The sequence below is a fragment of the Neolamprologus multifasciatus genome, chromosome 3, assembly GCF_963576455.1.
Source record: "Neolamprologus multifasciatus chromosome 3, fNeoMul1.2, whole genome shotgun sequence".
Taxonomy (NCBI): Eukaryota; Metazoa; Chordata; class Actinopteri; order Cichliformes; family Cichlidae; genus Neolamprologus; species Neolamprologus multifasciatus.
This window is the reverse complement of record NC_140441.1, coordinates 30,403,437-30,427,019: the sequence shown is the minus strand read 5'-3', so window position 1 is coordinate 30,427,019 and position 23,583 is coordinate 30,403,437. Positions and strand designations below refer to the sequence as shown.

General features: G+C 39.0%; 1 protein-coding gene across 2 annotated transcripts; it reads left to right on the top strand.

The window, feature by feature from the left end:
- Nucleotides 1–3,445: 3,445 nt before the first annotated feature.
- Nucleotides 3,446–21,408, top strand: gc2 (guanylyl cyclase 2). Of its 2 annotated transcripts, XM_085148410.1 has the most exons (25): nt 3,446–3,660; nt 5,313–5,794; nt 7,315–7,443; nt 7,551–7,730; nt 7,894–8,011; nt 8,565–8,866; nt 8,970–9,101; nt 9,349–9,452; nt 9,594–9,712; nt 9,923–10,007; nt 10,176–10,272; nt 10,378–10,500; nt 10,704–10,784; nt 11,216–11,392; nt 11,507–11,663; nt 11,752–11,901; nt 12,903–13,051; nt 13,160–13,323; nt 13,452–13,644; nt 13,735–13,909; nt 14,412–14,510; nt 14,638–14,732; nt 14,827–14,912; nt 16,778–16,878; nt 19,784–19,893. In XM_085148410.1, exons 2-24 carry the CDS (start codon nt 5,369–5,371, stop codon nt 16,875–16,877), a joined length of 3,441 nt encoding a protein of 1,146 aa, XP_085004536.1. In that variant the 5' UTR covers nt 3,446–3,660; nt 5,313–5,368; the 3' UTR covers nt 16,878; nt 19,784–19,893. The 2 variants fall into 2 exon arrangements, with proteins under 2 accessions (XP_085004536.1, XP_085004527.1); XM_085148401.1 differs by lacking the exon at nt 16,778–16,878 and having other exon boundaries at nt 19,784–21,408.
- Nucleotides 21,409–23,583: the final 2,175 nt, after the last annotated feature.

Here is a 23,583-nt window from a genome sequence, read left to right as displayed (position 1 = left end):
GCCAAACTTCAGTAACCCTACAAACATCACTGCTGTTTAGTTTTCTGTCTTCATTTATGTTGGAAGTGATGACAGAGCTGTACGTTTTAATTTGTTTCCAAAACCCCGCAGTCAGGACATGTTTATTGTATTTAGATAGAAGCTAGCGAGCTAACTTCCTGCTAACTTCTAACTCCGTTAAATGTCATAAATTCCGTTTTCATGGATGCCTGGATGTTAAACTCAATTGTTACACCTGGTACAGCAGAACGCTGATCATTTTATTAAAGATGAAAGACTTTAGACACTCTCAGTAATGCCATAGTGATCGTTTGATATATGGACCTGCAGCGGAGTTTAGGCCCAGACACGGCTAGTGACGTCAGACTTAACGACCGGATTTGCTTCTAGTCAGAGATGCTCTTCTGCATACCTTTGTTGTAATGAGTGGTTATTTGTCTTAATGTCCTTTCAGCTTGAAGCAGTCTGCGCTCTCCTCTGACCTCTGGCATCAACAAGGGATATTCCTCAGAGAACTGGCACTCATTGGATATTTTCTCTTTTTGAGATATTGCATTGGAAACTCACAGGAGATCAGCCCATCTGTCGTATACTACCACACCACTTTAAAAATGGTATAGTTGTCAAATTTATACTTCATTCTGATGTTCAGTTTGAACTTCAACAAGTCATCTTCAGAATGTCTACTGAGTTTTTGCCATGTGATTGAATAGACGTTTGTGCAGGTGTACCTAACAAAGTGACCAGTGAGTGTAGGTAAGGTTGAATTTTTGCTTTGGGGTAAAACGCATCTTTTGGCACATGAAGAAGAAGATCTTTTTGCTGCAGTTGTAGAAATCAAAAGGAACTTATATGCTGAACATATTTGTGGTTTATATTCTGAGCTATCATGAGCTTGTGCTCAGTAGGCAGGCCTATGTAGTGTTCTTGTTTTTAAATGTTACTGAACGAGAAAATGAGAACTCTATGACAGAAAAATTAAAACTCCCAATGTCTCCTGGAGCTCTGAAACATTTAGTATCCAGCAGCATTCCTTCCATATTTGGGTTTTGCAATGACAACTAAACCATGTCCAAGATGACTGAGCCAAGTAGCAGAAAGAGTTTTCTCAGATATTGTTTTTGTTCTGTCAGCATTTTAAAAAAATAATAAAAGTTTTCATGGGGCATTACAGCAGCACTTGTTTAAACGAGAGCTGGGGTCAGAGGGTTCATTTGGCTGATGGGAACTTCACATCTGGACTGATTTGTCTTGGTCTCCAGGTTCAGAGAGCGAGTGATTATGACAGAGTGCTGTAACTTTATTATGCAAACAGTTGTTACAATAGCCTTTGGCTGAATGTTCAGAACCCTAAAGCACACATATGTGTTTTTAAGCCTCAAATCAAGAACAAAATACAACCATATTTTTACTTTGTCTTTTTTTGTGTTGATTTAATTTGTTTTGGACATTTTGAGGAGAAACTTTTCAAAATATTTTATATAAATCTGGCAAGCTCCAAAGAGAGGGATCGTGGAAAAACAGGGATAATCATCTCAGTATCAGATTAAAACCTCTGAACAATGACATTTAACCTGCAGAGATGTGCAGCCATGTTGGGCAATAAACTTTGTCACTCCCCCTGAAGCAGGGGGACTCAGTGAAAGCTAAAAATCTGCTTCATCTTAGCACCACTGTTCTCTCGAAGGCTCCACCACAGAACTTATTGAAGTGCATGTTGCAGTTGCTTCTGTGCTGTGCTGCCCTCTAGCTTCCATATGAGCAACTTACCCTGGAGCTAAGTACACCATATAAAGTCTGGAGTAAAAGGAATAAAAACAGAGGTTTTTTTTGGTTTCTTCCAAGAGAAGCTGTGGATATAAAGCTAAAAACTCAAAATAAGTTTAACAACATGTTGTTTTATGGTTCAGAAATAATTAGGAAGGCTTAGAGTTTAGAGTGTGGGTGTTCAAAAAGCATCAGTAGAGGAGCTGAATGTATCACATCTGTAGCCTGCAGTAAAAGTGCCTCACTGCTGAATATCATGTGTACATACATTGTATAAACTAAAGGATTCCTCTGAGTTTATGACTGACTGTATGCTGCTGCATTCCTCACAGCTATCTCCTCTAATGATGGCAGAAAAGTGTCAGACCTCCCCTCATGTCCAACCAGGGTTTATGAATTTTTACTACATCACTTTCTCATGTTTTAAAGAACAAGGCTACCTACCTGTTGTTGCTTCCATTTAGAGCTTTAAGTGGCAGCAAGAGGTGTAGATGCCTGAAAAGATTCCAGGGACTTATTCAGGCTTTAATATCTGTGGAAACACTCACTTCAGTTAGTGGGACAGTTTCAAAGAATATTATGTGTTTTGTATGCGAAAGGGTGCAAATAAATGTGAGTTCCCCTACTTACAAAATTGTGGTTTCTACAGCCCTCTACCAATTCTGTCAAGATGACCGGTCAAACATCTGGCCAGAAATATGCCACAAACTAAAAACATCTAGTTGTGGTGCATCTTTCTAAGGAATAGTTAACCATAATTAATCATTGAGAGTGTATATATACACTATACTGCCAAAAGTATTCACTCACGCCTGGTTCTGCCGGAGGTTTCTTCCTGTTAAAAGGGAGTTTTTCCTTCCCACTGTCGCCAAAGTGCTTGCTCATAGGGGGTCATATGATTGTTGGGTTTTTCTCTGTATCTATGAAGCGCCTTGAGGCAACTTTTGTTGTGATTTGGCGCTATATAAATAAAATTGAATTGAATTGAACAATGCAAAATGTTGGATGCAGTGGTGTAAAGCATACCTCCACCAGCCACTAGAGCAGTGGAAACATGTTCTCTGAACTGACGAATCATGCTTCTCTATCTGGCAATCTGATTGATGAGACTGAGTTTGGTGGTTGCCAGGAGACGGTACTTCTCTGATTTATTATGCCAAGTGTAAAGTTTTAGGGAAGGCAGATTATGATGTGGGGCTGTGTTCAGGAGTTGGACTCGGCCCCCTTAGTTCCAGAGAAAGAAAATCTTAATGCTTCAGCATACCAAGACATTTTGGACAATTTCATGCAGTTCGGGGAAGACCCCTTGTTCCAACATTCCAACATGGCTGCACACCAGTGCAAAGCAGGGTCTGTACAGATACGGATGAGGCCCTCTCGTTCAAACATCAATGTGTAAACTGCAAATGGTGGGCCAACATCGAGTAGGATGTCAGTAAAACTCACATGTGTGTGAAGATACAAAAACTACACTGAGATAAATTAAATTATGTTGTCAATACAACAAGCTTAATTTGTTCTTGTTCTACAACTAACACATATGAAAATATGATTAAAGCCCAGCAATGATGATGGACATCGTTTTCACTTCCCCTTCTCAGTCAGTGCTGCTTACCGCTCCAAAAGGTCCTGATTGGATTTGATATAATCTGACAAGCCGGCCAGGACACGGACACACACACACACACACACACACACACACAAATGCACAAGCTAATAACCTTCTGCAGACTCACTAGCTGACTTAAATGCATGACTCTTCATAATGCAGCAATACTAGACAACTTTACGGACTAAATTCCAGGATGTAAACAAAACGAGAAGATGGAACAAGTGGTAAATGTGGCAGTTTGGTGCAGAAGATTTGGCTATCGTCCCTCTCACCAAAGCATGGTAAGTAACCTGAAAATAAAAACAATGACAGGCATAACAATGAACACCTTGTCATAGGTAAATACTGCAAATAAAATTAGATTGACATATATTGAAAAATGAATTAGCCCCAGCTGAGTAAGAGTAAAGTTGCAAAAATCGGATGAAATCCACTGCTTCTTTAAAACATCTCAAGCACAAGTATAAACGTGTAAAGTTCACACACCGAGAATCTGCAAAATATGAGTACTAAAATCCTGTTATAACGCTATGAAATATGAGATATTTGAGAGCCAGGCCACTTGGATTTATCTTTTTGTATTCATAGCACTGATAATAATTTTACACGAGGATTATGAAACAGTACAAGGTCACACCAGATAATCCTGTTGTACCCAACTGATAAACTGTTGACATGCTTTCAGGTATAGTTACATTAAAACTCAAATATCTGTTACTGGAGTTTTTACTAACTAACCTGGTTGAAGAGAGATTTGCTGGCAGGTATCTTCTTCTTTAAAATCAGTAAGAATGCATTATATTTTACGATTTCACTGGTGTGTAGAAAACAAAGTCAATAAAATCGCATATCATGGACAAATAGTACAGAATAAACTCCCTGAAGAAATCTGTGAGGATAAAGTAGCATCCAGTAAACTTAAAAATGCAGTAGCTGTAAGTACCTAAAACGATCATTACCACCGCCTGCAAACCAAGTCCACATGTGTGAACATCTGGACATCCTTGATTGCATGTACAGTTTTTGTAGTTACACTGTAAAACACAGGCTCTGGAATCCCTCTGGCAATTTTTTTTTTTTTTTTACAAAGGCTTGTTAATTGCAAATTAATTAAACTTAGCTTTAAGCAGTTTTTAGACATCTTTTTTTCCCTCAAGTATTTGAGAATATAATGCAAGGAGTTTGCTTACCCTATTTAATTCGTCTTTAAAAGAAAGAAAAAGAAAACAATTAATATAATGTTCTGAATTAAACACCTGCAGATGTAAGGTTTGATGGATGGATGAAATGAATAATCCAAGAAGAAAAAACAAAAGCACTAAGAGAAAGACACGGGCTTCACAAAGAAACCAAAAGGACTGAACGAAGAGAACTAGCTCAGAAACAATAAACAATTGAAGCAAATTAGTGGTCTGCAGGGAAGAAAACAGGCACGCAAGTTTAAAACACTGAGGATGTGATCATTTAAAGTGAAACTACACACAAAACTACAAGCTCAGACTTCCTCAGCTCATTAGGTTCAAGTGATATTCAAAAAAAGACAGTTGTCTTTGTGACTGAACCGTTGCTTTCTTGGTAATTCAATCTAATACTTTTCTTTATTTTTTATGTTTTCTCAAATGTATTAAATTAACTTACATTTAAAAGATTTATAAGTTATGTCACCATTTCTCAAGCAAGACAAAATTATTTAGGTTACAGCTCTATGAGTGGAGAAGAGTAAAAAAAGTCTCATTATTGTCCCACAAAAGCATCAATTTCCTCTAAGTCAGAACTAAACTTGATGAGACTTGGAGTCAAATATCCTCAAACCTCTAAAAAAGACAATCTAGATGGAAACACTGTATCACATTTTCCTGGTGCTTGCTGAATGTTTTTGAGGAAAGGAGCTCAAATGACAGGCTTTTCTTTCTTTCACTCATCTAAATTTTAGGGAAGCAACACTTTCACTTTCAGACTTTCCTCACCAACCTTCCTGTGAGCCTTGAGATGCGAGAGCAACGCCGTGCCTTCACCTCCTTACCTCAGACATGGAAGAAGACACCAGAATCATCTCCTGATTTCTGCCTTTCCTACTCGGCTTTTATAATTAAGTCTATAATTAAGTCATCTCCCTCAGCTCATCCTCCTTCCTCCTTAAATCCATGTTGCTGCGCTCCAAGTCTTCCTCCTTCCCTCACACCCCTTTCCTTTTGTGGCTTGTTGAGGTTCCTCTTCATCCTCCTGGCCTCCTTGTGCTTACTGCCCTGTCCAACCCAGGCAGCTTGGTTTCGGGTTGGAGTGGTGGGGCCCTGGGGATGTGACCCTCTCTTTGCCAAGGCCCTTCCCAGTGTGGCAGCACAGCTCGCTGTCAATCGCATCAACAAGGATGCCTCACTGTCCTATGCTGTAACATTTGAGTATGCAGTGCTGCAGGTACACAACTGACTGAAGCTCCACACATGATTCACTACTAGCATTATAGTTGCTGATATACATGAACCAAGTACATTACGATTATGGGCTACTCAGCAAGGAAAGCTTTGTTAGCAGTGTTGGGGAGTAATGGAATACATGTACCGCTGTTACATATTTAAAATACAAAATATGAATAACTATATTCCGTTACAGTTACTGTTTAAAAAGGTGGTATTTAGAATACAGTTACCTTTTTGAAATAAAGGGATTACACGGTGGTCTTTTCCTGTTTCATATGTTAGGCTATGCCCTCTCTATTTTTGGTAATTCCACGCTGATGGAAACCCAAACAAAACACGCATTAAGAGGCTCTATTTCCTGTGTCTCAATCTTGCGTCTCATAATGATGTGAAGAATATGAAGTGTTTAATATCAAGGCAATAGGCAGAGTAACAGGCATAGCCCTAAAGAATGTAGCCTAATGGGAAGTGTAGTCCGTGCTGCAGGGAGAGTTGACTGCCGTTATGTGTCTGTGAGCGCCAGGGAGGGAGAAAAAGGAGATTGGAAAAGTACAAGTTGTCATCGAGCAGAAACGGGAGCAGGAAGCATGTAAATATAATAATAATAAACACTGCAGCCAAAAAGAGAGCCTGACGAGCTCAGTTGTAAGTAAGCTATTAAGACTCGACTGTACACCGTGTTCGTGTTTTCCTCCGAAACAATACCTTTCGTTGGAGCAGCCTTTCAATGACTCTCTCTGTCTCTCGTTAGCAAAGTTGACCCAGACAACAAAGTAAAGCTAGTTTTCGGCTATGAGCCCGACATGGAACAATTTATATATGCGCAGAACAGTTTTCTATACAAGATTGCTGCAAAAAGTGCAGCCTATCCTGTCCTGTCCACCCTACTGTTGCTCATTTGATATTAATATTTAAAAATCTAGTTGGTATTGGTATGGCTAGTAACCTTCAGTAATAGTAATAAATCACACAGCAATAGTGCATTCATGTAGTTGTAAAAAAGCATGACAATATATTAAGTAATCCAAAGTATTCAGAATACATTACTCTCATTGAGTAACGTAACGGAATACGTTACAGAATACATTTTGGGGCATTTATTCTGTAATCTGTGGTGGAATACATTTTAAAAGTAACTTTCCCAAGACTGTTTGTTAGATAACCAAAGTTAGCTTATTTAGCTAGCAACATTAATCTATAAATTAAGCCAAAAAAAAAAAAAAAAAACAGGAACAAGCATTCAGAAAGTATGCAGAGGCAAAGAACACCTTATATTAAAGAAATTGCTCATCATTTAAACAGTATGCCACTATAATTTAACTTTGCATTTGCTATGCTGTTGAGTAGCTTTAACACTGGAAATCTTGAACAAACCTAAATCCTTGCAAATATCATTTAGCTGCACTACACTGCATGAAATAAAATTGATGCATGGCTGTTTCAAGTTAATTTACCTTGTTTTTTTTCTGTCTGGTTTGTTTCAATATTAATTTTTGGATTATTGGATATTTTTTTCAGGAGCCATGTGAGACATCCAGGGCACTGGAGGCATTTGTGGGTTTCCACACCAAAGCTTCAGGCTACATTGGCCCAGCCAACCCAGGCTACTGTGATGCTGCTTCAATGCTGAGCAAAGGCTGGAATAAAGTAAGCTGGAATGTGTCTACTACGGATCTTTAACACATCAGGAAGAAAAACTAATCATATTTTGCTGTGATTTTGAACCCTTTTTCTTGTCTACTTTAATCTTCCAGGCACTGTTTCCTTGGGGATGTGTTGGCTATGAGTTGGATGATGTTCGCAGCCATCCGACTTTTGCTCGCTCGATGGCTAGACCTACCTGGGTCCTACTTAGTGTCATGAGCTACTTCAGGTGGGCTCACATTGGTATCATCTCTTCTTCTGAGGACATCTGGATGGAAACAGCAACCAAGGTTTGAAATCCTTTGTTTTCACATTTGGACTCCAAAATCAGCCACAGGTTCCTGAATGCTGCCTAGATACCTAGAAGAGTTACAACATCAAATGCCTGATCATAAAGCCAAGGCTATCAGTCTTTGAAGTTTTGTCTAGGCCATGTTTCTCTATCATGTCCAGGTGGCTGACGCCTTGAGGAGCCATGGCATGCCAGTCAGACTGGTCACTTTTATGGAGAACACACCTCACGGCATCAGACGAGCTCTCACCAAGGTCCGCAAGATGAGTGAAATACGAGGTCAGTATTCAGTTATATTCATTTAAGTCTCAACTCACTTGTGCTCAACTGGATATTCGATGGTCAAGTAGTCATTTCTGTTATCATCTTCATTGACCCTGACCATCTGATGATGAAATTTGTGTCACTTGCACCTGAGTAGACATTTGCAAACTAGTGGATTAGCAAAATCTAAATGAGGGTTTACGCAATCGAGTTAGTAGGAAGTACCTTGAACCCAAATTTCTTATGCAGCCCTTGTGGTTGCATAAAAACTTCCATTTTTTTATGGTCTACAGGAAAACAGTTCTCAACTTGCTTGTGCTACAACCTTAGTAAACATTTTCCTGATTATTTAAGGACTCAGTTGCTAGTGTCATATCAGACTGAGTACAATATGAAATTTTGTTAATTGAGCTCATTTTGATTATAAAGATAGACTATGAAGGAAATGCATGTTGGCTAACAATTTGTCAATCAGTAGAAAAACATTTACTTTTTTTCACATAAAGACAATGTCAGTCAATGATGAAACATGTCAGATCTTGATGTTCAGTCTCATTTCTCGTCCCAGTTGTGATCCTCTGCATGCACTCGGTTCTGATTGGTGGCACAGCCCAGAAGCTTCTATTGGAGACGGCCTACGATATGCAGATGATTGATGGCTCTCTAGTGTTTCTTCCTTATGACACACTGCTCTACAGTCTGCCCTACCATAATGTGACCTACCCAGCTCTGAAGAGAAACAACAAACTGCTGCGGGCCTATGATGCCGTGCTGACCGTCACCATCGACTCACCCCGGGTGTCGTTCTACGAGGCTTATAGAGAGGCCATGGAAAGAGGAGAGGTGGCGAGTACGTTGAAACCCCAGCAGGTGATGCACAGAAAGAGATTTTAATACATTAAGCATTGTCTTTCTATTGAAGACATTGCCATAAGCAAAGCAGCTGAAGGTGACATCTCTGTGTGTGCTGTAGGTATCGCCTCTGTTTGGTACCATCTACAACTCTGTCATCTTCATGGCTCATGCAGTGCATCGGGTTCGGGAGTTCAGGGAGTGGATGTCTGGAGGAAATTTGGCACGACAGAGCCAAAACTTGGCCTTCCAGGTAATGAGACACAGCACTGGGTCTACTTTTTTATGCCTAATTCCTTGCTGCTGTTGTAGGCTTTTCATCTATTTCGGTTTCTGAAGCTGGTTTAGTGTACAATATAACTCTAAAAAGTTACTTTTCTCACTAGGTAATATAGTGCATTTCTGTATTAAATTATTTAATAAAATAGAATACCTATATGATAAGATGAGAAAGATCTATACAAAGGATAAACGGACATACCCTTTTTTTTTTTTTGCAGGGCTTCAGCCACCCAATTAAAACTAATGGGTCTGGAGCAGCTCTGCTGGAATACCTCATACTGGACACAGATGGAATATCTTGGGAGCTGAAGCCAACACACAGGTATTTAAGAGCTGAGATTGCATGTTTAGTGTTTTATTGTGTCTGACAAGGAAATGAAGGAATGAAGGCAAGTCAAGAGAAATGCTGTACAAGTGCAGATACCATTCAAAATTAACAACTGATCTAACTGACTAATGACAGGATCGACATGGAGATCGGTATGGTCCGCTTCTTGGGTAAAGACATCCATTTCCCTCGAGGTTATGGACCCAAGAAAGACGCCTCATGCTGGTTTACTCCAGGAGTCATCTGCTCAGGAGGTGAGGATGTAGCAACTTTGACTTCATCCATTGGGTTACTACTGTGAAGCTAGAAAAGGAACAAACACCACAAATACAATACATGCAAGAGTGTGTTTCAATGACTTAAATGACTAGCCTATTATAAGTCAACACTTTCCTTTTATGTTTTTTTTTAAAAACATAAAACATTTGGGGGTTTTTTTTTCGACTTCTTCTTCTCTGTTCCAGGAGTGGATTTGTTCTCAACCATAAGCATGCTCCTTGGGGTGATTGCTGCCTTTATTGTTGCTGTGCCACTAATTTACTGCATCAGGTACAAAGATGTCTTAAAACATGATGTTGGGCCTAAGAGGTCTGGAATATTAGTATAAATTAAAATCTTTCCAGGTAAAAACTTTAGAACTTATCATTATGTAGCTGTTTTTCTGATATCTTCATGCCTCAAGCATTAACTTTCATCAACCTCCCTTATTTCCATCAGGCGACGGATAAATCAGATCCGGCTGGTCAGAGGTCCCAACAAGATTTTACTTACACTGGCCGATGTCACATTCATAAACCCATCGCTTAGCAACAAGGTTAGCCTCCGTCTACTTAGAATTCTGAATTCTTAATTTAACATTTTCCTGTATTTATTACGTGATGTAAAGTTGAAACCGACTGACAAATTTTCTTCTCTGTAGAAGCTGAGTCTGGATGACAGTAGGACTAGCGGCATGAAGAGCATGTCTGAACGCAGTCTTGCCTCAACGATTTCCACCCAATCGCCAGCCACCTACGAAAACTCCAACGTTGTAATTTTTGAGGCAAGGCCATCCATTTATGAGCTACAGTGCAACAGTTTTGAAACTGTAGAAAAATAAAACAGTTACAGATTGTTCCATGTAACTCATGCAGCATTGGTCCAGCATAGATGTGCAAAAAATACTAAAATTAAAAGGATTTACATGGTTTAAAAGCCTAAAAAGATGTCTAAGTATTTGCGCTGTTTGGTGTTTTTCTCCACTAGGGGGACTGGGCGTGGCTGAAGAGACTTCCTTATGGGACATTTAGCAGCATCAATCCCAAAACAAGTGATGTGTTTGAACTGGTACGTGATATTGTTACATGACAAAGTAGATATTTTTTTAGTTTAACTACTTTTTTCATAAAGACAACATCTGACAACCTCCCATGTATCCTTAATTACATGTTTTGAAAAAACCTTAGTTTACATGATTAAAGTTGTGGTTTGGCGTCCATTAGAGTAGTTTCTGGGTTTCCAGCTTCAGGGATTTCTCTTAGTAGGCTTTCATGGAGTAGACTTAAAGAATGCCATATATAAAATCAATTTTTTTTTTACCGAGAACCAGAAAAAAATGTCAGTGCACTCACTGCCACCATGAACATGAGTATGAGGTTCTCAGCTGATGACATGGTGTTTTGTTGCAGAGACAGATTCAGTTATACCTTCTTCTTCTTGTTGTAATCCTTGGTCTTATAAGCCCAAAAGTGTGAAAATCAAGATGTTTCTGTCTGCAGATGAAGGACATGCGTCATGAGAACGTCAACCCTTTCCTTGGCTTTTTTCATGACTGTGGCGTATTTGCCATTGTGACTGAGTTCTGCTCCCGAGGCAGCCTCGAGGACCTGCTCCTAAATGAAGACGTCAAGCTCGACTGGATGTTCAAGTCATCTCTGTTGCTGGATCTAATTAAGGTGAATGGCAGATAGCAGGAACACGAGTATTTTTTGGTATTTTTTTGGACAAGGAACATATCCTTATCTGCAGTCAGGATTAATCAAAGAGTTTTAAAATGTTATACTTTTAAGGGTATGAAGTATCTCCATCACCGTGGAGTGTCTCACACTCGTCTAAAGTCTCGCAACTGTGTGGTGGATGGACGGTTTGTCCTGAAGGTTACAGATTATGGCTACAGTGAGGTCCTAGAGGCTCAGAGGTTCCCCTATATTGAGCAACATGCAGATGGTGAGACAAACTATGCAACAGGAACAGTTACTTGAAAAAAGCACTACCAACCTGTTTTAAAAAAATAATGCCCTCATCTTTGTGCAAGAGTTACTTTGGACTGCTCCAGAGATCCTGAGGAGTGGCCAGGCAGGACTACACGGGACTCTACCTGGTGATGTGTACAGCTTCGCCATCATCATGCAGGAGGTGGTGGTGAGAGGGCCTCCATTCTGCATGCTGGACCTGTCTGATAAAGGCAAGAGAATAGCTTCACAATAATAAACCTCCCAAATCTAGTAGAAACACATAAGTCCAGACTCAGAGAGCATAATTTAGACAGCTTCAATTCTTGACAAGATTAGATTCTTCTATGAAAAGATTCCTCCAATTTAAAGGTTCCAGCAGGCAGAAATCTAGAGTGAACTTGTGCCTACACATAACATGCAACTTAGCAAAGAACCAATTTTAAATTGTATCTTTGGGTGCTTGGGTACTAGCAGCTTAGTTTGTTCCCATTTCTTTGGTTGAATGTACAAAAAATTCAAAAGACATGAGGTCAGGAGAGAGGAACACATTGTGTTTACAGTCATCTATAAGACACAGTAGGGGCTCTTTGTTGCTGCACTTCAGCCAGTGGTTTTGGAGATCTTGTCAAAATTGATGGAATTATGAATGCAAAAAAGTACATTCAGATTTCAACCACAATGCAATACTATCTGGAAAACATTAAAATGCCAACATTTTCTTTTTCCAGCATGATAATGATCCCAAACACACTGCCACTGCAGTAAAAATGATACCTGGATAGAAAAACGCACAGTGGAGCACCCTTAGTCATGGATTTGCCTCATTAGGGCCTGGACCTCAACATTGTTGAAGCATTTTGGGATCATCTAAAGGCAGCCAACATCCAAAAGAAGAGCTTAGAATGTCCTTCAAGAGATCTGGAAAACTATTCCTGAAGACTACTTAAAGAAATGACAAGAAAGCTGCCTGAGAAAGTTGAGGCTATGTTGAAGAATAAATGTGTTCATACCAAATACTGACCTTTAGGCTGGTTAGAACTGTACAAGCTCTGTTTCTTTCTTATATACTGTATTTCTATGTATGTTTGCAGATGTTTCAATAAATCACTGCACATATGTTCTTAGCCAAATGGGGGAGGTGTAAAGTTGATCAAAGTTGTTTCCTTCTGGATCAGTTTACTTACCAGTACTGGCATCCTCATTTAACTGCTGGTGTTTCTCCGTGTTTTAGAAATAATAGAGAAGCTGTGTAAGCCTCCTCCTCTGTGCCGTCCAGTGGTCAGTCCGGACTATGCTCCAATGGAGTGTATCCAGCTGATGAAACAGTGCTGGAATGAACAGCCAGACAAGCGGCCGGCCTTTGATGAAATCTTTGACCAGGTAGGGCTATTACAAAATATACATTTTTATTTTGAGAAAATATGTTTGAAATAATATTTTTTTGGAGAACTCTGGTGGGTTTTGAAGCTGTCAATGTTCTCATTCCAGTTCAAAAACATCAACAAGGGGAAGAAAACCAACATCATTGACTCTATGCTGAGGATGCTGGAGCAGTACTCGTCTAACCTGGAGGAGCTAATCAGAGAGCGGACAGAGGAGCTGGAGATAGAAAAACAGAAGACAGAGAAGCTTTTGACACAGATGCTGCCTCCGTAAGAAATTATTTTCAGTGGTATGAAGATGAGGATAATGCTGTTACCTTTACACATTATTTGATACCTGGCTCTTTCCTCCTGTTTACCTGGCCACAATCACACTTATTTTCACTTTTTTTTTCCAGGTCTGTGGCAGAGGCTTTGAAGGTGGGCGGGACAGTTGAACCAGAATATTTTGACCAGGTGTCACTGTATTTCAGTGACATCGTTGGCTTCACCACCATCTCAGCTAACAGCGAACCCATTGAAGTAGTCGATCTCCTCAACGACCTCTACACGCTCTTTGACGCCATCATAGGAAACCATGATGTCTACAAGGTGATAATCTTTTATGTAGTCGTACTGTGGCTTCTGGTATTAAATCTCATCACATGACACTGATGCTAATTCATTTCTGATCTCCTCCAGGTGGAGACAATAGGCGATGCTTACATGGTAGCGTCAGGTGTTCCAGTTCCTAACGGCATCCGACATGCCACAGAAATAGCCAACATGGCTCTTGACATTCTGAGTGCTGTGGGGACCTTTAAAATGAGACACATGCCTGATGTTCCAGTGAGGATACGAATAGGACTTCACACAGGTATATATAGCATTAGTGCAATATGTGAAGGAGGGGTTTTTAGTAGTACAGTTGTCAGTGTACAGTAATGTACACTTCATGGTTATTTAAAATGTAAGCATATACTATATATACTACATATACTACCAGAAACCCAAAGCCATTGACTTTTAACCATTTAGAATATGGATACAGCTACTTTGCTGTCACACAAGTTTCCCTGTGAAGCCTCAATTTGAACCTCTTGGCTGTTGCCAACTTGTCATCAAGGTAGACATATGTAAAAGAGGACCCTCCTTTATTATTATTTTTAGTCCAAACTGAGCCATAAGTTAGAAAATTATATGATTTTCAGTGAGACTTCAAATTGAAGTCATAAACTCATCACTAAAGAATTTATTTACCGACTCACTGGCAAGTTTATTAGGTTAAATATCTAATCAGCCAATCATGTGGCAGCAACTCAACACATTTAGACAAGGAGAAATTGTCATTTGACCTGCTGTGTACGTATGTGTTATAGGTTCATGCGTAGCAGGGGTTGTGGGTCTCACCATGCCTCGCTACTGTCTGTTTGGAGACACAGTGACCACTGCCTCTCGTATGGAGTCCAGCGGGATGCGTAAGTTGCTAATCTATAAACGGAAAAATCAGTAGATGGATGAAATAGCCAGACATGAATGTGGACTTGTTGTGATGTCACCTTTCTTCACCTGGAAATGTATCTGTTAAACATTTATCTGTTACAGCGTACAGGATCCATGTTCATCAGAGTACAGTGAAGGTCCTCCATCAACTAAATCTTGGCTACAAGTTGGAGTTGAGAGGAAGGACAGAAGTCCGGGTACAGCCCTTAAACACAAAATAAGGGTTTCACCATTATGATCAGATGAAGTGAAAATACAGCCTCTTATAGTTTCTTTCTATATCTTTCTCAGGGGAAAGGAATAGAGGAGACCTACTGGCTCGTAGGGAGAGATGGGTTTACCAAACCCCTGCCTGTTCCTCCAGACCTCAAGTCTGGGTAGGGATAAGTGACTTTTTTCCTTCTCCTGTGTTACTCTGCCTCTTCCTTTTTACCCTCAAAAGTCCTGCACTGGTCCATCCACTAAAAACAATTCCCATGCTTGTTTTAGTGTAAAAACAGCAACACATCATGCCAAATTCTCTCACAGATAAAAGTTTTAGTGACCGTTAAATTATGTATAGATGGTTATTGTTGAATGTGACAAATTAAACAAACACAAATGGGGAATGTAACATTGCATTTGGGATGATGAAATAAAAACAACATATAGAAAAATCCAAATAATTCAGGTTTATAATAAAACTTTAAAAAAAAACCCTTGCACTTATTAATTGCTGTGTGTGTGATGACGTTTGTGTAAAGCTTTTTTAAGATTGGCCCAATTGTTGGGGAGCAACTAGTTTACATAAAGACATATACAGACATGCGCCATGACCATAATAGTAAGAAGTGCAGGTCACACCCTACCTGACCTTTTGAACTACTGTTATTTTAATTTAAAGACCACAACAGGAACCAGTTAATTTGGAGGGAATTTTTCAAAATAACAGCTCCTAGTTTGTTCTGAAAAGTTTACAGAAATATATCAGATTTTCAAAATAAATGACATCAAGTAGTTATTAATGACAGCTAAAGCAAAACAAAAACAAAAAATACCCAAAACAAACAAACAAACAAAAAACCCTTGCCCATCTACATTATAAATAATTCCACAGACTTATCAAATGTATGAAGCTGAAATTTATTTTTAAAGCTACTTTCTTAAAAAATGGACAGCAAAGAATAAAATGTTTTGGCTTTCTTATCCTACATGTGTTTGCAGATGTCTTCCACCTTACACAAATTATAACAAAGGTTGCACCCACTCCACCAAGATTGTTTTCTCTAACCATTTCCGAGTATCATCATGGGATAATTCATCATTTCGACAGCAAAACGGCACCAATTTAATGTCTCTGATGCGGAAGAACAGAAATTACTTTTGGTACCCTGGGATGTTTTATCAGATTTCTGATAATTCACTGGAGAAAACTTCAAAATGTATATTTTAAAGGGTCCTATCATCATGAGGGATCAGTCAAAATGTGTTTAGGCTCATGAACCGTCTCATTGTTAGCAGCTCCTAGTTTGATTCCAGGCCCATCTTCTATTTGTGATTCCTTCCTCAACTTTCTTAAAACTCCAGTTTGAATGTGAGAACCCGAACCATCCAAACAAAGCAAAATAAGACTACAAAACTGAGAACAGTGTTTAGATTCTGGCTGGAAAAGCAGGTAGGGGAACTGAGTTGCTCCAAACATGCTCTTAAATGTCATTTCATCAAATCTGAAAAGTCAAACATAATTACTAATGTTTTCTGTCCATGGTGGTTAAGTTTAGATGCAAAAACTGGATGAAAGGTTGAGTTAAAAGGAGAAAACACTGACTGCAGGTATCCATCAGAATTAATATTGCAACTGTGTTACTGCTACAAACAAAACCACAACTTATAACTTACAACACATTTAGGTCATTTCAGACATTTGGAAAAAAAAACGCTTACTTTTTGGAGTACGTAGTTTTATGGAAGTTTTTACACATTCACATTTATTCACATTTACACCTGTGAGTTTGTTGGTAATGGCTTGGTGTGCCTTGTTCACTTAAACTATACACTGAACACAAGATTTCAGCCTTTATTATGATACAAACAGGCTCCTTTGCTAACATTACAGGATAAAGCTGTGGACCTAAGCAGTGGCTATTACTATAAATCCACCTGTCAGCTAATCTGTTCTTTGGAGAGAAAGCCGAGCCATTGCAGGACTACACTGTGTGCGTATGTGTGTGCTGTCATCACGCTGTTCACTTCATCTCAACAGGCGAATGGCCCATGGGCTGCAGATGGCCGAGATAGCCCAGTACAAGAAACAGAAAGCCGAGAAACAACAACAGGAACAACTTGCAAAGAAGAAAAACTGAGGTAATGTTATGCATTATAAAAAAAATGTATAACATTACTGGCTTGGTTGGCAACGTTACTCATCATTGGGATAACATATGTTGGGGAATGAACTGTCTCAGTGCAGTTTGTTTGCATTCGATTGGGTCTTAAATGTGACACCTTCAAAGTTACACAAGAAATCTTAGCCACAGCATGAAGCAGCTTGTCATATAAATGGGTATCTGGTACAATACCTCTTTGAGCTTTTTCAAAATAAAGGCCTGAGCCAACATGAATGTTCCCCAACCAGCTGTTGAGCGGTTGCTGGAGCTTGCTTGCTGGTCCTAAAGATGATGTTCTGCCAAAAACCTCCTTGTAATTGCTTTGGTCACTACCAGATTGCCATGGCTACCCATAGTTGGGTTAGCAACCCATAGTTGCATGGAACTCATCAACTTGTAACTGCAAACACTTTTTAACAAACCACCAAACAGTAATTAAACTTTAAAAAATAAGTTATGCCTTAGCACTGAAACCAGCATATTTCAAAAGGAGAAACTTATGGTCCCAATTTCTAATTTGTCAAGTCCTGACTGGGGCCTATTTATTATTCCAATCATTATTACTTGAGAATTATTGATCATACAAAAAGCCTGCAGACATGAAAAAGCGGTTAGGAAATCTAATGTTTGAATAAATTTCTTCTGTTCATTCATTTTACCGTTACACCTTTACTCATATCTGATGTGGAGTTTCTTGCAGCTTAAACAAAACGAAAGATTTCATGTGGGATTTTGAAGTCGGTCAAGAGACAAGTAAATGCAAACAAAAACGGCAATATCTAAAGACAGTTCAAGGGAGAGATGTGGGGATTTTGTCCATTAAATAGAAAGTCCTCTTTTTTTTATCACTGACAAAACTCAGTTCTTCTACTTTACAAGTTTTTTAAATGAAATGTCACATGTGGACCATTCGCCACATCACTGTTGTCACTTGAAATGTTTGAGCTAATCATAAACTTAATTTTTAAAAATTTTATCTGTTTAAGGTTCTTACCCCATCAGAGGGAAATATTCCCAAAGCAAGCTTTTCGTTTAATGTGGTGATGTACCGACACCAACTGACCTGGGCTGAAATGTGAAATCTGATATGTCATGGTGCTTCTTCATACATGTCTGCAGTACAGATGTTTTATTTTCATTAGTGCACCTCTAAATTGACTATGTACTGAGGAAACACCACAAATGTCTATATAATTGTTTGTATTTATGACCTTGTCTGTATAGATGTTATTTCCAATGTTTACTTCCTTTTTTTTTCTTAAATGTACAGTCATGTGAAAAAGAAGGCTTTCACAGGAGTCTATGCAGTTGTGTGAAATCTATGTTTTGCTTGTGGTCACTGTCCTGTTACATTCCTCATATAGGGCCAAACTTTATCTGTCAGACAGATTTCCTGACAACTCTGAAATACCTTGGTATACAGAGGAGTTCATGGTCAACTCAATGACTGCAAGCTGTCCAGGTCCTGTGGCTGCAAAACAAACCCAAATCATCACCCCTCCACCACCGTGCTTGACAGTTGGTATAAGTTTGTTTGTGCTGATGTGCTGAGTTTGGTGTTCTCCAAACATGGCACTGTACATTATGGCCAAATACTTCTTCATTTGGTCTCATCTGTTCAAAGGACATTGTTCCAGAAGTCTTGTGGTTTCCTCTACTTGGAAACTTAAGCTATTCTTTTAGAGAAAAGGTATCTTCTGGCAACCCTTCCAAACAAGCCATACATGTTGAGTCTTTTGCTAATTGTGCTGTCATGAATTTTAACTTTGAACTAACCGAGCCCTGTAGAGTCTGAGATGTAGCTCTTGGAGTTTTTGCAGTTTCTTTGAACATTGAACGTGATCTGACCTTGAGGTGAATTAGCTGGGGTGTCCACTCCTGGGAAGACTATGGCATTGTGTTAACAAGCACCTGAATACTCCAGACCACCGAACTACTGAAACCTCCGCTCTCTGATACTTCCTATTGGAAGCAGTGTACTTAGTTTTTCGCAGGATTTCAGAGAGTCCTGTAAAAACTTTCTGTTTCGCATGATTGTACTTGTTGTAAATTCCTGTGTTTCAAACCTTCCAAAATGAACTAAAGCCATCAAGAGACTGTGAAGAAACAGTTACTATAACTTCATGCTCAAAGTTTCTACTGTGTTGAAGATATATAGATACAGGTTGAACTGAGGTTGGCCTATACTTTCATGTATTACCAGTTTGTAATTCTAGAATTCAAACTAAGCCATTAGGAGCACATTGCTTTTTAAAATGGCAGAATAAGAAAGCCTCAATAAGAAAACAGGTGTAGCTAGTTAAAGTTAAAAAAAGCAGCAGTACACACCCAAAAACATCTAAACACATAACAATAATTAGATTTTGCAGATGGTAATTGCATAAAGTACCTTTAAAGGTATTGTTCAACATCCTGTTAAAAAGTCAGATTAATGCTACTTCAGCAATTTAGCTAACTAATATCTGGTTAGCTAAAGTGAGCTAAACAACTTGCTAGGCTATGCAGATGTTAAAAGATATGAAAATTTAGCCTAACTTTTGAAAAGTCATCTATTTGGCTGTTTTGATTAATAAAACAGTTTTTGTTCTGGTTCCAGACCTAAAGCTAAGCTATGCTAATCACTACCTGACTATAGCTCTTCCAGACTTTTATGGATACGAGTGTTAGTGATTTTGTCGTCATAGCGAGAAACTAAAGAAGCGTATTAACCAAAATGTTTCATTTTTTCTTTAAAGATTCTTTTATATCTTTTTTGTAATAATTTACTCATAGCTGAAGCTAATTCCAACGTTAAAAGAAGTAATCTTTTCCTATCTTGCGTTAATGTTCTGTTCATCTTTCCTTTTTCTTCCCCCTTTGATTGCTTCTCCTCTTCCTCTCAGCACCAGCATTTGCATTCCGAGGAAGCAGTCGAGGGACATGAAGCTAATGTTTCACAAGGCAGTGAAAAAAATCTCGCACGTCCGTGTGGTGACGCAGCTCTACATGCAAGAAGACGACGACAACGTCATGATGACGCATCACTGAATGACCTGTAACTCATGACTTTGCCTCAACTGGACACTGGACAGTATCTCCAGCCTCCGCGCTATTCCAGTGGGGAAGAGCAGTAGAGAAAATGGATACGAGTACCATCTTGAACCTCCAGGGACATAAAACATGAAACTTTTTATGTCCTCACTAAAATCTGATGGTGATTTTCCACAGAGGGCAGTTGACAGGAGGAGGATGTGGCTAGTGAAAGTATAATTTCAGATTGTGTTTAAGTCTGTGTGCATTAGCGGCTTGAGCCAGGAGATGTAGTCCAATATGGAGCTATGAATAGAGGCCAGCAAGTCTAGACTCAGCAAAGCAGGGATCTGCAGAAGCTGTCCGTCAGCAGCTGAGGGGCAGAGCTAATCCAAACATCCCATTCCTTGGTTTCTGTCTGAAGGAGGAAGAGATGAGGAGAACCCTGCATTTGTATTTGAATAGCACAAAAACACCCAGAAATAAATACTTATGTTTAGGTACTTGCAGTCCCTACTTGGAATTAGAAAAGGAACTGAGTCATTGTCAGCAATGGCAGATTATTAGATTTTTTTCAATTTTTTTTTTTTTTTTTTTTGCCAAAATCATATAAAGGTAGTTAAAAGTTAAATCTTAAAAACACTTTGTTTTGTTTTACTGCTAATATAAAAAACCAAAGATATTAAAGTTACAATAAAAAAAACTAGGAAACACTTGGATTTGGATTATTTTAAATTATTAATTTAATCTTATGTTACAAAGGAAACACTCCTAAAATTAAAAGTCTGGATAAGGAGCAATGGTGATTCTATAGTGTGTTGGTGCCCCTCACAGGAAGCCCCTCCAACCAATGTTTATCACCATTAGCTTATAAAAAGAATAACCTACAAAAGAGTTCAGAGGCAGCTTTTATTACTTAACTACAAAAAGATATTGCCCATGTTAGCTGATTTTACCCTTCAAATCACCAATTACTGGTGTCTTAAATAATGTCAGGTAAAACTTTACTAATGCTTATTGCAGTACCAATGCCCACCTCCAACATCTGGTTTACCTTCGGTTACTAGAGCACACACAAAAAAAAAAAGATTATTGGCCCTCATAAACAGTCATTTCTAATATGGACAATATACTTGGTAGAAACTGAATGTAAACCACTGAACCAACATCATTTGACCAAATTCTTTTAAATTGAATATTTTACATTATACATTTCTAATAAAAAATTACATATACTCAAATTGCTTAAAGTCAACATTTTGGGCATAAATATTGTTTTGAGTGTGGTGATTGCAATGATGCTGCATGTAGTTTTTAAAGGTAAATGTCTACGTTAGTTAAGTCGAGCACTGCCTTAGTTTTTCCGGTCAGTTTTAATCTATGCAGGGCTCACTATGTTGGCATACACTACTTCTTCTTCTGAGATTTTCCATCTTGAAGCTGTTTCCCTTTGTTTACCAGAGTTTTCCTGAAATAAATGTTACATATGTTTGTTCAAGTTCAGTTTACAGTTTAATTTGTGGTCATATCTAAAATCAGTGTTAACTGGACTTTATCTATCACATTTTTATAACCCAGTGATTCCAATCAAGTTTTTATGGCTTCTAAATAGGCACATACACTATATTTCCAAAAGTATTCATTCGTCTGCCTTCACAGGAATATGAATTCGAGGGACACCTCATCCTGAATCCACAGGGTTTACTATGATCATAGCCTATCATTTGTACCTGTAACAGCTTCAGCTCTTCTAGGAAGACTTTAAACAAGGTTTTGGAGTGTTTATGGGAAGTTTTCCTGGCTCACAGTCTCCACTTTAATTCATCCTAAAGGTGTTAAAGTCAGGACTCTGTGCAGGCCAGTCAAGTTCTTCCACACAAACTCGCTCATCTATGTCTTTATGGACCTTGCTTTGAGCACTGGAACACAGTCATGTCGGAACAGAAAGGGCCCACCCCAAACTATTCCCACAAAGTTGGGAGTATGAAAAATGTCTCGGTGTGCTTATGAGTTAAGAGTTTCTTTTACTGGAACTAAGCCCAACTCCCGAAAAACAACCCCGCACCATAATAGCCCTTCGGCCAAACTTTGCACTTGACACAATGCAGTCAGACGAGTACATCTCCACTGCTCTAGAGTCCAGTGTATGCATGCCATACACCCCTGCATCCAACTTTGCTTTGCGCTTAGTGGTGTAAGCCTTGTATGAAGCTCCTTGGCCATGGAAACCTATTCCATGAAGCTCTCTACACACTGTTCTTGAGCTAATCCAAAGGCCACATGAAGTTTGGAGGTCTGTAGCGTTTAACTCTTTAGTGAGTTGCCAACATCTACACACTATGCACCTCAGCATCTGCTCACCCTGCTCTGTGAGTTTTGGTATATCCTGCCCACACAGGAAATTGCTCTGTCAATCAGTAACATATGTGTTTTTAAACAAGCCTACAGTGCCCTCTAGTGGCCCACTGTAGCATAAACTCAAAGTGCTTTTAAGCGATAGTACAGATGGTGTCCTGGAGGCTTTGGAGGATTATCCTTGCTCATCCTCACTGTGCATGTGTGGTCTAAAATTCATAAATTGTTAGACAGTTTACCACTCTCACTTCTTTACACACACACACACACACACACACACACACACACACACACACACACACACACGTCAATGTAATCACTCTACAGCAGGAGTTCCTGACATTCATGGTTTGAGTCTCCTCAAAATACAGTCATATGATGTAGGACTGTATGTTATGGTTTGGGGCTGAATCTCAGCCAGTGGTGTTGAGGATCTTGTTGAATTTGATTCAATTATAAATGGATCTGGAAAGTGCCTAATTGGCTGTGGCTTCATTTTTTGGCATGACAATGATCCCAAATACACTGGCAGAGCAGTGACAGCATACCTGGGTAGAAAAACACACAGTGAAACAGTATCAGTCATGGATTGAAGCCCAGACCTCAATTGAAGCAGTGTGGGATCTAAGGTATCCAACATCCAGAGAAGAGCTTTGAATGTCCTTTAAGAAACCTGGAGAACTATTCCTCAAGGTTGCTTAAAAAAATTAGAAGAAATCTTCACCAAGAGAGTTCAGGCTGTGTTGAAAAATAAAGGTGGTCATACAAATACTGACTTTCAATCTGGTTACAATTGTAAACTCTGCTTTTACCCTATCCTACACTTTCCATGTGATTTTTCTGTATACTCGTGCATGTATTTTACATTTTGATAGAAAAATATAAAGAAATAAGGTGTGGCAGAAGACTTTTGCGCAGTACCAGTATCAGAATTACTTCACAGCGTTGGTAACATGCCCCAGATTGTCCCACACAAGCACACCCTTCCACCTACATTTACATTTTTGATATCTGGTGACCCAATCTCTGCAGTTCTTTGAAACTTCACAGGTAGTGGTTAGCTTTGCTAATACATCACAAAAAATCACAAGAAGTGCTAATATGATTTTTTCAGTAAATGAAAACTCTGTGTATCACCACAGTTCTTACAACAGATCCACAATGAGAAAACAAATGCACAAAATGTAATAATTTTATCTCAATTTATCTCGAGTAGTTCCCTTTTGAATGGTATAGCACCTCAGTACATCCCAGGACTTTTACCGACCTACACTTCCAGCTGGTCTCTTGGTTCTTTAGAGCAGAGATTTCTGCCGGT